This window comes from Dicentrarchus labrax, unplaced genomic scaffold (genome assembly GCF_905237075.1).
Source record: "Dicentrarchus labrax unplaced genomic scaffold, dlabrax2021, whole genome shotgun sequence".
Taxonomy (NCBI): domain Eukaryota; kingdom Metazoa; phylum Chordata; class Actinopteri; family Moronidae; genus Dicentrarchus; species Dicentrarchus labrax.
Genome location: NW_026136721.1, coordinates 2,012,498 through 2,028,993, shown reverse-complemented (window position 1 = coordinate 2,028,993; position 16,496 = coordinate 2,012,498). Strand labels below are relative to the sequence as shown.

Below are 16,496 nucleotides of genomic sequence, written 5' to 3'. Positions count from 1 at the left end.
GGACACACCTTCTCATTTAATGGTTTTTCTTTATTTTCATGACTATTAGATTCTCACTGAAGGCATCAAAACTGTGAATGAACACATATGGAATTATGTAGTAGGCAAAAAAGTGTGAAATAACTCTAAATATGTTTCATATTTCAGATTCCTCAAAATAGCCGAGTGAGAATCTACAATGTAAATATTGACATTAGGGTACTGGTTATTAACTTTTCACTTCACCTCCCCAGAGAACAAAAGCACAACTTAGAGGTAATTAATGATTTTATCACAAATCTGACACACCTCACAGCACTTCTGCAACATGATTTCATAACCACAACAGACAACATCCAATGGACCACAGGAACAGCCGGCGGGATCTTCTCTCACTGGTTCATTTTCACAATTTCACAATCACAATTTCATTAATTCTGGCAATTAAAGCATTTTCAACTGGACCCGGAAACGGAGTAAGAGAGTGAAGGGAACCCGGCCTCCTCCTCAACAGCTTCCGGACCATAATTCCAGACCTGAGAATAAAGTATATAACATCAGTGTATTAATTGTAATTTTATTAAAATATAATAAACAACCAACAAAGCAAGCATGCTCATCTCTGTCTGTCTCTTTTTTTCTTACATCCTGGTCCACTTAAATTGCATATTGAGACTTTCTCCTACTGTTTACATCTATATACATAATCATGTACAACCGAAGATAATTGTTATCATTATATGCATATTTCCTGAGCTGCACCTGTGACTGACTGAACACAACATGGATCAAACAGTTCCAACACCTACGTGTATTTGTTTGTCTCTATTGTTGTCTTTCTTACCAGTTTAAAAAACACAAGTTTACTTTAAAACTGCACTCTTAAATAATTCTTAATTTTTTATTTCCAGAGACGGGGGGAATCCAACAGACCGCATGCTCCCAGGCCTGCGAACCTGAAACCAAACTGGGCCTTATAAAACACATTAATTTAAACCTAACCTTATAAACCCATATACCTAGTCAAAAGTAAACTGCCAGACCTAAACACAATTCCTCAACAAGGCCCAAATTACTTTAGACAAAATAAAACAATTAAAAACCTTACAAACAACACCACATACCCCATTAAACAGACCCTAACAAACAACACACACAAATGCGTATATGTCATCAAGTGTAAACACTGTGACATCTCATACATAGGAGAAACAGGCAACACAATTAAACTAGACTGGCACAACGCATATAACATTAAAATTCAATTCAATTCAATTCAATTCAATTTTATTTGTATAATGCCAATTCATAACAGAAGTTATCCCAGGAAACCTTTCAAATAGAGCAGGTCTAGACCGAACTCCTTATAACATTATTTACAGAGGCCCAACAGTACCACCATGAGCAAGCACTTGGCGACAAGGGCAAGGAAAAACTGCCTGTTAAGAGGCAGAAACCTAGGACAGATCCTTCGGGTCTAGGTGGGTGGTCGTCTGTCTCAACGAGTTGGGGTGAGAGAGAGAGAGAGAGAGAGAGAGAGAGAGACAGACAGACAGACAGACAGGTGCACAGCAACAGTAGCAACAACTACACTAATAGTAGTGACTGATGATGATGAACCTGACAACAGCAACGATGGGGGACAATGAGCAGTGACAACAGCAACAACAGCAACAACAGTAACCATAGCTATAATAATACTTATAGTAATAATAACACTAATATCAATGATATTGGCAATGGCAGTCAAGCAGGACCATGGTAGGAGGCTCCACCAGGATCCATGAGAACCTGAAAGACGAGACAACACAAGAACTCTGGGGAAGAAGTGAAGTTAGTAACATGCATTAATGGAACATGGATGAGTGCAGAAAGAGAGAGACAGGAAGAGAGGAGCTCAGTGCACCATGGGAAATCCCCCGATAGTCTAGGCCTATAGCAGCATAACTAAGGGATGGTTCAGGACTCACCTGATCCAGCCCTAACTATAAGCTTTATCAAAGAGGAATGTCTTAAGCCTACTCTTGAATGTGGTGAGGGTGTCTGCCTCCCGAACCACAAATGGAAGCTGGTTCCACAGGAGAGGAGCTTGGTAACTGAAGGCTCTGGCTCCTGTTCTACTTTTAGAGACTATAGGAACCACAAGTAGCCCAGCATTCAGAGAACGTAGTGTTCTAGTGGGGTAATAAGGTACTATGAGCTCTTTAAGATATGAAGGGGCCTGACCATGAAGAGCTTTATAGGTGAGGAGGAGAATTTTAAATTCTATTGTACATTTTACAGGGAGCCAGTGCAGAGAAGCTAGTACAGGAGAGATGTGATCTCTTTTTCTAGTTCCTGTCAGTACTCGTTCCTGTCAGTACTCAGGCTTTTGAATTAATTGGAGCATTTTAATGTACTTATTCGGGCAACCTGATAATAAAGAGTTGCAGTAATCTAGCCTAGAAGTAACAAATGTATGGATTAGTTTTTCAGCATCTGTCTGTGATAGGATGTGTCTAATTTTTGTAATAATACGTAAATGAAAGAAGGCAAACTGTGAATGATCTGATAAGTATGACTTTAACTAGCTTAGTGCGGTTCCTTTTTTGCCAATTTGATTCTCAAGTCTCTGTAACAAAATATTATGGTCAATGGTGTCTGCAGCACTCAGATCTAATAATACAAGTACAGAGACAAGTCCATTGTCTGAAGCAATCAGAAGGTCATTATTAACTTTAACCAGAGCTGTCTCTGTGCTGTGATGAACTCTAAATCCTGACTGAAAATCCTCAAATAAACTATTGTTATGTAGAAAGTCACACAACTCTTTGGCGACTACTTTCTCCAGAATCTTAGAGAGAAAGGGGAGGTTAGAAATTGGTCTATAATTGACTAAAACCCCTGGGTCAAGAGTGGACTTTTTAAGAAGGGGTTTAATTGCAGCTACTTTAAAGGACTGTGGTACATATCCTGATAATAAAGAAAGATTAATCATATCCAGCAAAGAAGTGCCAATTAAGGCTACGACTTCTTTAAGCAGCCTCGTTGGGATCGGGTCTAACAGACAGGTTGATAGCTTCGTTGAAGAAATGATTGAAGTTAACTGATGAAGATTGATAGCAGAAAAACAGTCTAAATATATATATCTAAGTTTACATTAGTTAAAGTTCCTGAACTTGGAGAGCCATTGATAGCTGTTGATGGCAGTTGGTGATTAATTTTCTTCTCTCTAATAGTAATAGTTTTATTATAAAAGAAGCTCATGAAGTCATTGCTACTTAAGTTTATGGGGATATGTGGCTCAATAGAGCTGTGGCTCTCTGTCAGCCTGGCTACAGTGCTGAAGAGGAACCTAGGGTTGTTCTTATTTTCTTCTATTAGTGCTGAATAATAGGCTCCTCTAGCATTACGAAGGGCCTTTCTATAGGTTTTAAGATTATCATGCCAAATTGAGCGATATTCTGATAATTTGGAAGAGCGCCATTTCCTTTCACATTTCCTAGCTTTTTGCTTTAATTGGCGGGTTTGGTGGTTGTACCACGGTGCTAGTTTCCTATGTTTTAATAATTTCCTTTTTATAGGAGTGATAGAATCTAATGTTCTTCGTAGTGAGCCTGCAGCACTATCAACAAGATTATCAATTTCGGAGGGACTAAAGTTATTATAGGACTCAGACATGGCATTGAACTAAACACTGATGGAATCTCCTTCTTAAACTTAGCTACAGCACTGTCAGATAGACATCTGCTATAGGAAGCTTTGCCTAATGGCTTATAATCTAATAATATGAATTCAAAAGTTATTAAATAATGGTCAGATAGGAAAGGATTATATGGGAAGACTATTAAATGTTCAATATCAATCCCATATGATAGAACAAGGTCAAGAGTGTGATTAAAACAATGAGCTGGTTTATTTACACTCTGACAGAAGCCAATTGAGTCTATTAATGATATAAATGCATTACTAAGACTGTCATTTTCAACATCCCCATGAATATTAAAATCACCTACAATAATTACTTTATCTGATTTAAGGACTAAACTTGATGAAAACTCTGAGAATTCAGATATAAAATCAAAGTACAGTCCAGGAGCGCGGTACACTATAGAACTGGCTGCAGTGTTTTCCAGGATGGGTGAGAAAGACTAATGTAACCCAGTAAGAACAACACTTAATTGGCTACTGTACTCAGGTTCAACTCAAGGAGTGAGGGATGGATTAATGTAAAAGGTAAACACACGGATGTTTATTTTCACAATCAACAAAAAGTAGAATCACAGTTCAGATTCAAATCCCCAATATATATGTGGCGAAACGAGGGTGGGATGATTACTAAGTTATCAGACGATCTTTTCTATTTATTTGTTACCGACAACGCCACCTTGGGTTAGGGCCCAAGGACCCGTACTAAATGTCAATTACCACCTCTCACAAAAGGACACTCAGGTTCGTTCACTAAGGGAGGGCAGGAGACAGAGTTCAATGATCACATCCAACATTTTATTATTTAAATGAGCACAAGGTTTGGCACAAAAAGTTAAAAGGAGAAGAGAGCCCAACTGGGGAAGGGAGGAGGTGCCGGCTGAGGCTTACCGGCTGGAGGAGGGGTCGGCAGGGGAAAGTGACATCCAAAAAACAAAAGGAGAGCACCCCACTCACACAGCAAAAACTTGACGTGCACACAAAGAAAATCTTGAACGAGGCTCACGCACACACACAAGGGATCACCACCACTACCCAGGGGAACCACCACCACCACCGTCAGCCTTCAGCTCTAGGAGAAGATAAGAGGCACAGTTAAAGGGGCTCACAGTTAAAACAAACAATATCTCTTGACATAAACAAACTGATGAATAATCAATTCAATTCAATTCAATTTTATTTGTATAGCGCCAATTCATAACAGAAGTTATCTCAGGACACTTTTCAAATAGAGCAGGTCTAGACCGAACTCTTCAACATTAATTACAGAGACCCAACAGTACCACCATGAGCAAGCACTTGGCGACAAGGGCAAGGAAAAACTGCCTGTTAAAAGGCAGAAACCTAGGACAGATCCTCCGGCTCTAGGTGGTTGGTCGTCTGTCTCGACCAGTTGGGGTGAGAGAGAGAGAGAGAGAGAGAGAGAGAGGCAGAGAGAGAGAGAGCGAGAGACAGGTGCACAGCAACAACAGTATTGGCAATGGCAGTCAAGCAGGACCATGGCAGGAGGCTCCACCAGGATCCATGAGAACCTGGGAGACGAGAAAGCACAAGAACTCCGGGGAAGAAGTGAAGTTAGTAACATGCATTAATGGGACATGAATGAGTGCAGAAAGAGAGAGGAAGGGAGGAGCTCAGTGCACCATGGGAAATCCCCCGATAGTCTAGGCCTATAGCAGCATAACTAAGGGATGGTTCAGGACTCACCTGATCCAGCCCTAACTATAAGCTTTATCAAAGAGGAATGTCTTAAGCCTACTCTTGAATGTGGTGAGGGTGTCTGCCTCCCGAACCACAACTGGAAGCTGGTTCCACAAGAGAGGAGCTTGGTAACTGAAGGCTCTGGCTCCTGTTCTACTTTTAGAGACTATAGGAACCACAAGTAGCCCAGCATTCAGAGAACGTAGTGTTCTAGAGGGGTAATAGGGTACTATGAGCTCTTTAAGATATGAAGGGGCCTGACCATGAAGAGCTTTATAGGTGAGGAGGAGGATTTTAAATTCAATTCTACATTTTACAGGGAGCCAATGCAGAGAAGCTAGTACAGGAGAGATGTGATCTCTTTTTCTAGTTCCTGTCAGTACTCGTGCTGCAGCGTTCTGAATTAATTGGAGCGTTTTAATGGACTTATTGGGGCAACCTGATAATAAAGAGTTGCAGTAATCCAGCCTTGAAGTAACAAATGCATGGATTAGTTTTTCTGCATCTGTCTGTGATAGGATGTGTCTAATTTTTCTAATATTACGTAAATTAAAGAAGGCGGTCCTAGAGGTCTGCTTTATGTGGGAGTTAAATGACAAATCCTGATCAAAGATAACTCCAAGATTCCTGACAGTGGTGCTAGAGGCCAAGTTAATGCCATCTAGAGTAACTATATCTTTAGACAGTGAGTCTCTAAGGTTCTTGGGGCCAAGAACAAGAATTTCGTTTTTTTCTGAGTTTAACATCAGAAAATTGCAGGTCATCCAGGATTTTATGTCCGTAAGACATGTTTGTAATTTACATAATTGATGAATTTCATTGGGTTTGATTGATAGATATAACTGCGTATCATCTGCATAACAGTGAAAGTTAATGGAGTGATTCCTAATAATGTTGCCTAAAGGGAGCATATATAAAGTAAATAGTATTGGTCCAAGTACAGAACCTTGTGGAACTCCATGACTAACTGTAGTATTTATTGAAGATTCATCGTTAACATGTACAAACTGCGAGCGATCTGATAAATATGACTTAAACCAGCTTAGTGCGGTTCCTTTAATGCCAATTTGATGCTCAAGTCTCTCTAAAAGAATATTATGGTCAATGGTGTCAAATGCAGCACTAAGATCTAATAATACAAGTACAGAGACAAGTCCATTGTCAGAAGCAGTCAGAAGGTCATTATTAACTTTAACCAGAGCTGTCTCTGTGCTATGATGAACTCTAAATCCTGACTGAAAATCCTCAAATAAACTATTGTTATGTAGAAATTCACACAACTCTTTGGCGACTACTTTCTCCAGAATCTTAGAGAGGAAGGGGAGGTTAGAAATCGGTCTATAGTTAGCTAAAACCCCTGGGTCAAGAATGGACTTTTTAAGAAGGGGTTTAATTACAGCTACTTTGAAGGACTGTGGTACATATCCTGATAATAAAGAAAGATTAATCATATCCAGTAAAGAAGTGCCAATTTGGGAAGACTATTAAATGTTCAATATCAATGCCATATGATAAAACAAGGTCAAGAGTGTGATTAAAAGAATGGGTTGGTTTATTTACACTCTGACAGAAGCCAATTGAGTCTATTAATGATATAAATGCATTACTAAGGCTGTCATTGTCAACATCCACATGAATATTAATATCACCTACAATAATTACTTTATCTGATTTAAGGACTAAACTTGATAGAAACTCTGAAAATTCAGATATAAAATCAGAGTACGGTCCAGGAGCGCGGTACACTATAACAAATAGAACTGGCTGCAGTGTTTTCCAGTTTGGGTGAGAAAGACTAAGAACAAGGCTTTCAAATGAATTATAATTTAGTTTAGGTTTAGGGTCCATTAAAACGCTCGAATCATATATGGCTGCCACTCCACCTCCTCAGCCTGTGCCTCGAGGAATGTGAGTATTAATATGACTGGGGGGGGTGGATTCATTTAGGCTAACATACTCCTCGTGGGACAACCAGGTCTCAGTAAGACAAAGTAAATCAATATCATAATCTGATTTTAATTCATTCACTAAAACAGCTTTAGAGGACAGAGACCTGATATTTAACAGCCCACATTTCATTCTCTTATTTTGTGCTACTGAGGAGTCAGTTTTAATTTTTATTAGATTTTTATGTTGAACTCCTGTTTTTATTTCTTTAAATAATTTAGGTGGTCGGGGGACAGACACAGTCTCTATGGGGTTTTGGGTGGGTGACTGTTCTAAAGAAAGCACAGAGAAGTGTGTAAGACAGCAGCTCTGCTTCCTGGTCCTAACTCTGGACGGTTTTAGAAATAAACTTCGCCATGTTTCTAGATAAGAGAGCCGCTCCATCCAAAGTGGGATGGATGCCGTCTCTCCTAATCAGACCAGGTTTTCCCCAAAAAGGCTTCTAGTTATCAATGAAGCCCACATCGTTTTCTGGACACCACCTCGACAGCCAGCGGTGGACTGGCGACATACGGCTTTCATTATATTTACGTTTATCTTTACCAAGCAGTTTTAAATACGATTCGATGTCGCCCGTTCTGGCCCCAGGGATACATTTAACTATGGCCGCTGGCTTCGCTAACTTCACGTTTCTGACTATCGAGCTGCCAATAACCAGAGTTGGTTCCTCAGCGTGTGTGTCGCTGAGTGGGGAAAATGTATTAGAAACACGAATCGGTTCGTGGTGAACTGTGGGCTTCTTTTGTTTGTGGCAATGCATCTCCTGGAAAGTCACCCACTCTCCCTGTCTTCCCGGCTGCTCGGGAACTACCGGGGGAGCTACCGGGGGACTGCTAGCAAAAGCTACCTTCGGTCAGCCTGCACCGGCTACTGGGGGCTGGCTAACTATATCGGCTTAAGATAGCTCTGTGGTGCGGTACCGTTCCTCTAGTTCACTAAGTCTCGCCTCCAGCTCAGTAACTAAACTACACTTAATACATGTATCATTATCATTAAAGAAGGCAGAGGAGTAACTAAACATCTGGCACACTGAGCAGGACAGAGCAGAGGAAGAGGGAGAAGCCATTGTTAAGTGTTAGTGCTAAAGAAGCTAGCGTGTGTGAAAACTTTGAAAATAGCGAAAAGTCGCTAAAAGAAGGAAGTAGCTCTGAGTGTTTTAGGTAGAACTAGTCTACTCAGTACGCTTACCGTGGCAAGGAAACTGTTCCTTGAAGGGAAAAATCACAAAAACACACACACATCTAGTGGCACTCTTTATTAACCATGGTCTAGGGTCATTAGAAATAACAGGAATACGACACAACATAAATTGGACACCAGTGGAGAGGAAAAAAGCTGAAAGACACTGGATCGGACAAAATGATTCACCCGTATGTAATCCTAAGAGTGAGGAACTCTTCACATCATTTTCCTGGGAACATCCAATGTTTGCTCAGTTTTATAGTCATACTGTACCCTGAAATAATAGAATAGGTACCATCAGTTCAATAATAACTACAGTATAACAATTGTTACCCCCTTGTTCAATTACTTCACATCTTGTTCGTCAGTACTACATACTGGTATATGTTCTGTTACAAAAGATGAGACCATAACTCTCCAGAGTGATTACCCTGTATGCTGGCGGCTGTTATCTAAAGCAAAGTATATATCTGAAAAAAATATTATCTTCTTTTTTTATTGATTTATTCACTTTTCAAATGGACAGAGACAAAATATGGGCAGAATACATCTATTTGTCACTTCCTGCCTTTTGCTTTGAGGAATGAGAACATGAGCACATGAGAAGTGAGAAGAGACATTAAGTGAGAAAGGAAAAAAGAATAAAAGAGTGAATAACAAAACACACACACACACACATTGTAACCCCCCCCCCGCTCCCTTCTGACTGAGACAATAGTTTGAGCTGAATGAGCGGAGACAGTTAAAGGAGCAGACCACTGTTTTTACATCATTTAACCCTTTACACTCTGTCTAACCCTAACCCACTTTTTTTGTTTTTCTTTACAGATAAACAGCTCAGTGTTTCTGTAGCTTCTCATTACTCTTTTGATTCAATCATTGATCCACTGATACCTTTCAATGGACTCATTGATCAGTGATGTCTAACACACAGACCTTTGGTCATAAAAGTTCACTCAAATCAAGAGTTTGGTTGTTTTTAATTATTTCAAATTAAACATTTTGCACTTCACGAGTTCCAAGCATACATGTATTACATGTGGATGGAACATCTGGATCATTATAATAAATAATAAAGTAAATCTTCAGGGGGGACAAATCTGAAGAAAAAACAAACACTAATGAATTTGTGTTTCTGTCAGTTTCAAACATCAGTCTGTTTTAATGTTTCGTGACACCAATAGAAAGAAATCCTTCAGAATGACCCTTTAAATAGGATTAGACCCCCCCCTCACTAAATCAGATGGTACAGTCCACCACCACCACCCCACCCCCTCCTCTTATTGAGCTGAATGAATGAGAGAGAGAGAGAGAGAGAGAGACGTAGAGTCACTGTGGCATGCCAAAAGAGACTCTGCAGCAACACATTCCTCTTCACTAGATTTATTCTGCAAGAACAACACAGAGAGAACCAGTCCAGTTAGCCAGTTAGTCCCAGTTAGAAACAGTCTAAATCCAGTTAGTCCCAATTCAATCCCAGCTAGAATTTGTGGTTGAGTTGCTGGTTGCAGAGATGAAGTTGCTGCTGTTGTTGTTGCTGATGGAACGAGCAGCAGCTCAACAGAGAGGTGAGAAACTTTCTGTTCTCTTTGATTAAATTCTACTGACTTCTACTGCTTTATTTTCACTTCGACTGAGTGTCACTGAGTTCTCCTGTTAGAACAATGAGGACAGAGGTTAGATCTTTGAGGTTGTTGTTTCAGTTTGTTAGGAAGTCAGAAACGTTTCTGTCTCTTTGATTTTGGCTGAAAACAGATTTTGTCTGACATTTGTTTTATGTTTATTTATAATATTACTATACACCAATGTATCATGGCAGTTTTATCAGTAATTTGAAGATCTTGTCAAATGAAATAGAAACAGACAAATGTGTTTAAATATTAATTATTAGTAACAATTGAGTTCTTTTGACTCAATAATTTCAATTTCAATTTTCAATTTTTTAATTATAAAGAGTTCAAATGTTATTTAATCTTCAGACAGTAAATATTTTAACTTCAGCATATTTTTATATTCAGTTGTTTGAAGAAAAACTATTTTCTACTGAAAGCTCCAACAAGCTTCCTGTTTGATAGTTACTCAATTAAAATTTAAAATGATCTGAGTCACAGTTAAAGTTTGAATTGTTGATTTTTGTTATAAACTGGAACTCATAAACAGACAAACTGTGGGAGTTAATGTTGGCTCTGTTAGCTCCTTCTGTGTCACAGTTATTTAACATGAAGCAGAGGACCTTAAATGGTAAAGAAATAATGTTTCCCAAAGTTCTGTATGGCTGTCTCTTTAGTTCTCTTAAATATGTAATGTCTTCATGTAGTTCACACAGTCGTGGTGAATCCTTGAGACATGACTGCAGACGAACACAATGATCCAGGATTTATCTGTTTAGTCTTCAGCAGCCTGAAGGCCCATTAACAAATCCTTGACTGAGTTCACTTTCAAGTGCAGAAATGTTTCACCCAGTGTGGTTATACTGCAGTACAATCTGTGTTTACCTGTAATAGAATCCATTTTATCTGTGGCTCTAACGGCTCTTATATGATAATTATTCATGTGGAATTGGGTCTCAAGGCACAAGTTGTTGATGCTGTTACCTGCTGGTGGACAACCATGACACCTAGTTACTAAGAGCAAAACAGTCTCCTTTTGTCCATCCAGACAAACCCTGGAGTTAAAACTGAAACAGGGGCAGCAGGGTTAGGCTTAGGAACTTGTAAAAGCGTGGGGAGAAATAAATGAAGAAAGAAGCTGATCAGTGATCAATGAATCAGCAGGTGATCACTTTGTGTGTAACAAACTGTGTGTCCTGCTGGGAAAGAACCAGTCTGTCTGTCTGTGTGTGTGTGTGTGTGATAATTACTGTTAACACACTCCGCCCTCTTCCTCTCCACCCCCCCAAAAAACCATCCCCCACAGAGCTGTAGATCTCTCACATCTGTGTGTTTGTGTGTGTTGGGGGAGGGTCAGAGGTCAATCTGAATATCAACAGACTGATTTAACACATTCCAACACACACACACACACACACACACACACACACACACACACACACATTGAATTCAGTGTGTGAACTGCAGCACGTTCAGTCTCTGACGGTTTAATATTGTTGTTGTTTTTTTGTTTTTATATTTTTATCTGCTGATTTCTGACTGTAGATTACTTTTGAGAGCACACAGAACCATCAGTGGCTGTTAATGTACAGCTGGTCCTCACTAAGGAAGTCAAATGAATGGACTATCCTGAAACTGTCTGTCTGTATGTTTCACTCTCTACCCGTCTGTTGGCTGTGAGTAGAAGAAGACGTGTCTGTCTGCCGCTAAGACTGTGAACAGACAAGCTACTGAAACACCTGGGGACAGTTCATGTGGACGTTTTCACTTATTTCACACATTCACACACACAGACACACACACACACACACACACACACACACACACACAGACCTTAGACTGTGTGTATTGTGCATGTGTGTGAGACCACCCAGTTGAAGTTATCACACCTCGGCAGCTGATCACACACAACAGTAATTAACATCTGTGTGTGTTCTTTATCACTGATTGTATCTTTTCACTCAACTGATCAAAGTGTTGACGATGTTTCTTTTGGTTGTACTTTTTATTTATTTTACTTTTCTATCACTTCAATGAATGAGTTAACAATATTAAAACAGACAGAGAGTCAGAGATTGTGACAGCTTCATGAGACAAACACCCTGTTAAAGAACTTTTAAAAAACAACTTTAAACTGTTAGGGTATGGTTGGAAGCTCAGGGTTGGGTTTCTTTAATGATGAGTGTATCAGTGATGAAACAGTTTGACCTTTAACCTCTGAATGCTATAAATAAATCACGATCATATTTAAAATAATATTACTATCTGCAATGTTTCTGTATTTTATTTGAACCGTTAACTGTTCCAAAGCAATATCAGACCTCTGCCCTGTACAGTATCATATGACACAGCCTCAGGAAGTGAACTGTTACCACAAGGTTTTAGACAGTGACTCACCTGAGAGTTTACCTGCAGAAATACCTGGTCTGTCTGAGGCACTGCTGACTGTCTGAGTTTGACACTGAGTTCATTCACTCACCTGTGCCTTGATGCTAACAGTTAGCGCTGTGTTTCAGGATGCTAACAGTTAGCGCTGTGTTTCAGGTCTGTTCCCGGCCATCCTGAACTTGGCCAGTAATGCAGTGATCAGCAGTAACGCCACATGTGGAGATCCAGAACCTGAGGTTTACTGTAAACTGGTCGAACATGTTCCAGGACGACGGATCAAGAACCCACACTGCCCAAAATGTGATGCCAACTCCATCCTGTCCAAAGGTACAAAACCAGGATCACAGAGTTCACACTAACTGCAGGTCCAATTTAAAACTAGAGCCATAGAGGGGTCTGGGTTAGGGTTCTTAAGTTTAGTCATCTCTCTATACTGTCTGACTTCCTGTCTGTGGTCCATTGGTTCCTCCTGAAGATGTAAAAACTGAATTGATCATGTTTCACATCATCACTGAATTACCATTTCTCAGGGTACCGAGTACTACAGGGCAGTACTTCAGTACACAAGCAGTAGCAGTACTAACAGTATTTGTGTATGTTGTTCAGAACGTCATCCAATCACAAACGCCATCGATGGGACGAATCAGTGGTGGCAAAGTCCAAGTATCAAGAATGGACGACAGTTTCACTGGATTACCGTCACACTGGACCTCAAACAGGTAACAACAGTGTGTGTGTGTGTTTGTATATATACTTGAAGGGATGAAGATGAACAGACTGAACACTGCAGGACACAGTTTGTGGTTTGATTCCCACCACAGTGTTTCCATGGCAACCAGTCAACAAATCACAGTGTGAGATGTATAAATGACTTTATACAGAGTTGGTTCAAAGACATTTCTGTTTAAAATAAGTCTGAGCCTTGTAATAACACACAGTACTGGTGTATTCATAGTGCCAGGCAACAACAACAACAACAACAACAACAGTCATGTATTTGCTTATTATAAATCTTTCTGAGGAAAAGTTCACATTCTTAAAGTATTGATATAATATTGACATGTTGGTTTATAAAGAAAAATGGGTTATGGTTAGTTTATATGAATAAACAGTTGTTCATTCTCACGGACAGTAAGTGTGTTTGTGATTCTGTACACATTACATGTATTCCTGTCTGTTATTGTTATTATTAATCTACTCTCTGTGCTCAACCACAGTGTGCAGTGTGCCACAAAATCAACCAATCAGAGGACTTGTTTAGTGTCCAGTTAAATAGTATAACTATGTACTGCATCCCATAAGCATTATGAAACAGAGACTGAGAGCAGATTGTCAGTATTATATTAAAATGTTTTTACAATCTCATTCTGAAACGTCTGCTGGCTTTCATATTCTTATGGAAGTGTTTTGATTGGAGACCAAACAGCCAATCAGAAGGTGTGAAAGGGTTTTTATTGTATGTTGGATAATAGCAAACATGTAAATACATGTAGTGAATTTAGTTTGCTTAAAATAAAGTAGTTTAGGTTGCTTGGGGCAGCTGTGGCGCAGAGGCAGAGCAGGTCGTCCTCTAATCAGAAGGTTGCTGGTTTGATCCCCGGCTCCTGGTGCCACATGATGAAGTATCCTTGAGCAAGATACTGAACCCCCGAATGTGTATAAATGCGTTTCTGTTCGATGGGCTTTGCCATGAGTGAATGTGTGTGAAAGGGTGAATGTGGCACGTAGTGTAAGAGCACTTTGCGGAGTGGAAGGAACAAATATACCTCCATAGATTACACATATAAAAGGAGTTCTCTGAGTAACCAGGTAACAGTGACTGTACTGATTGTTCCTATTTCTCTTCAGATTTTTCAGGTTGCCTACATCATCATCAAGGCAGCTAACTCACCTCGGCCAGGTGAGACCTGTCTGTCTGTCTGTCTGTCTGTCTGTCTGCACTCTAATGTCTTTATACAAATACAACCTTTACAACCTGTCTCTCTGACTGACCTGTCTGTGTCTCTCGGTCAGGTAACTGGATCCTGGAGCGCTCTCTGGATGGTGTGACCTTTGACCCCTGGCAGTTTTACGCCATCAGTGATTCTGAGTGTTTGACTCGTTACAACGTGACACCGAGACTCGGACCTCCGACCTACAAGAGAGACACCGAGGTTATCTGTACGTCATACTACTCCAGACTGAACCCCTTGGAACATGGAGAGGTGATACTTTCTGTCTGCCTGTCTGCCAGTCAGTCAGTCTGTCTGTCTGTTTATCTGCCTGCCTGTTTGCCTGGCTGTCTGCCTGTTTATGTGTGCTATAAAGTTGGATATTTAAATATGGGGCTCTATTGACTGGAGCCAGACTCTAGTGGATGTTAGAGGAACTGCAGTTGTTGGTTCTTCCGCTTAGATTAATTTGCAGCCACAGAAGTTGCTGATTGGAGGGTAGACAAGCTGTCTGTCTGACCTGTCTTTCTCTCTCTACCTGTCTCCCTTTCAGATCCATACGTCTCTGATTAATGGCCGACCTGGAGCTGACGATTTGACCTCTGACCTCCTGAACTTCACGTCAGCTCGTTACATCAGACTGAGGCTTCAACGAATCAGGACACTAAATGCCGACTTGATGACGCTGAGTGCCCGTGACCCCCGAGACATTGACCCCATCGTCACCCGGAGGGTGAGACAGGCTGCAAGAGAGACAGACAGTTGTTAATTATGAATAAACTGTTATTAACAACAGTATGTTTTGTCTCTCAGTATTATTACTCCATCAAAGACATCTCTGTGGGTGGGATGTGTATCTGCTATGGCCATGCCCAGAGCTGCCCACTGGACCCTGTTACCAAGGTAACAACACACACCTGTACACCTGTATACCTGTACAGTACAGTGACAACTGATGGCAATGTTTAACCTGGGTGTGTGTGTGTGTGTGTGTGTGTGTTAACAGAAGCTGCAGTGTGTGTGTGAACACAACACCTGTGGAGAGAGCTGCAACAAGTGTTGCCCTGGTTACCACCAACAGCCATGGCAACCGGGAACCGTCTCTGAGGGAAACACATGTGAAAGTAAGAAACACAGAGTAGACAGAAATATAGAAATACCCTTAAAGACACCTGTTTGTCTCTAACCTATGTCTCTCTCACCTGTCTGTCACTCACCTGTCTGTTTCTCAGAGTGTAACTGTCACAACAAAGCCGTCGACTGTTTCTACAATCAGACTGTCTCTGAACTCTCTTTGAGTTTAAACACTCATGGTGTTCGTCAGGGAGGCGGAGTCTGTATGAACTGCCAACAAAACACCGCCGGCATCAACTGTGAGACCTGCACCGCCGGGAACTACAGACCTGCTGAGGTACTGACTATACTGCAAATACTACTACAGACCTGCAGAGGTACTGACTATACTGCAAATACTACTACAGACCTGCAGAGGTACTGACTATACTGCAAATACTACTACAGACCTGCAGAGGTACTGACTATACTGCAAATACTACTACTGATTACTGACATTTAAAAAAATACAAGTTTGTCAACATTATTGCCAGTAAATGTTATGTATTACTCAATCACAGCTCTTGTTGTTAATGTGTGTGTGTGTGTGTGTGTGTCTGTAGGTGTCTCCATACTCAGACTCACCATGTGTTCAGTGTAACTGTGATCTAAGAGGATCAGAGTCTTCAACCTGTACCAGAGACAGCACACAGCTAGGTGACTACTGTTACTTTTATTGTTATTATTGTTGTTGATGATGCTAGTTCTTACACAGTGTGTGTGTGTGTGTGTCCAGGTGTGTCTGCAGGTCAGTGCAGGTGTAAGGAGGGTTTCACAGGTCGACAGTGTGATCGTTGTGCATTTGGATTCAGAGATTTTCCTCTCTGTACTCAATGTGAGTGCAACCTCTCCGGCAGCATCAACACAGACCCCTGCAGCCCCTGCACCTGCAAGGTAAACACAGTGACGTCATACTGTACCATGGTAATCAGCCTGTGTCAGTCTGAACAGGAACAGA

At 40.6% G+C, this 16,496-nt stretch overlaps 1 protein-coding gene and 1 long non-coding RNA gene across 4 annotated transcripts in view; both read left to right on the top strand.

Moving 5' to 3' along the window:
* The first annotated feature begins 1,484 nt into the window (after window positions 1–1,484).
* LOC127354777 (uncharacterized) lies at window positions 1,485–5,877 on the top strand. The gene is made up of 2 exons (XR_007881620.1): window positions 1,485–1,543; window positions 5,122–5,877. It is a non-coding gene; the product is annotated as an uncharacterized LOC127354777 (long non-coding RNA).
* Window positions 5,878–9,824: 3,947 nt separating this feature from the next.
* The window catches only part of lama1 (laminin, alpha 1), a 35,163-nt gene continuing 28,491 nt past the window's right edge, over window positions 9,825–16,496 (top strand). For 2 of the 3 annotated variants that reach the window (XM_051384919.1, XM_051384918.1), the window contains exons 1-11: window positions 9,825–10,064; window positions 12,651–12,821; window positions 13,101–13,213; window positions 14,343–14,394; window positions 14,508–14,698; window positions 14,979–15,158; window positions 15,239–15,328; window positions 15,432–15,549; window positions 15,658–15,836; window positions 16,102–16,195; window positions 16,275–16,432. In XM_051384919.1, coding sequence (XP_051240879.1) covers window positions 10,010–10,064; window positions 12,651–12,821; window positions 13,101–13,213; window positions 14,343–14,394; window positions 14,508–14,698; window positions 14,979–15,158; window positions 15,239–15,328; window positions 15,432–15,549; window positions 15,658–15,836; window positions 16,102–16,195; window positions 16,275–16,432 — 1,401 coding nt within the window. In that variant the 5' untranslated portion in view covers window positions 9,825–10,009. The remainder of the gene's footprint in view (window positions 10,065–12,650; window positions 12,822–13,100; window positions 13,214–14,342; window positions 14,395–14,507; window positions 14,699–14,978; window positions 15,159–15,238; window positions 15,329–15,431; window positions 15,550–15,657; window positions 15,837–16,101; window positions 16,196–16,274; window positions 16,433–16,496) is intronic. The other variant, XM_051384920.1, reaches the window with a different exon arrangement.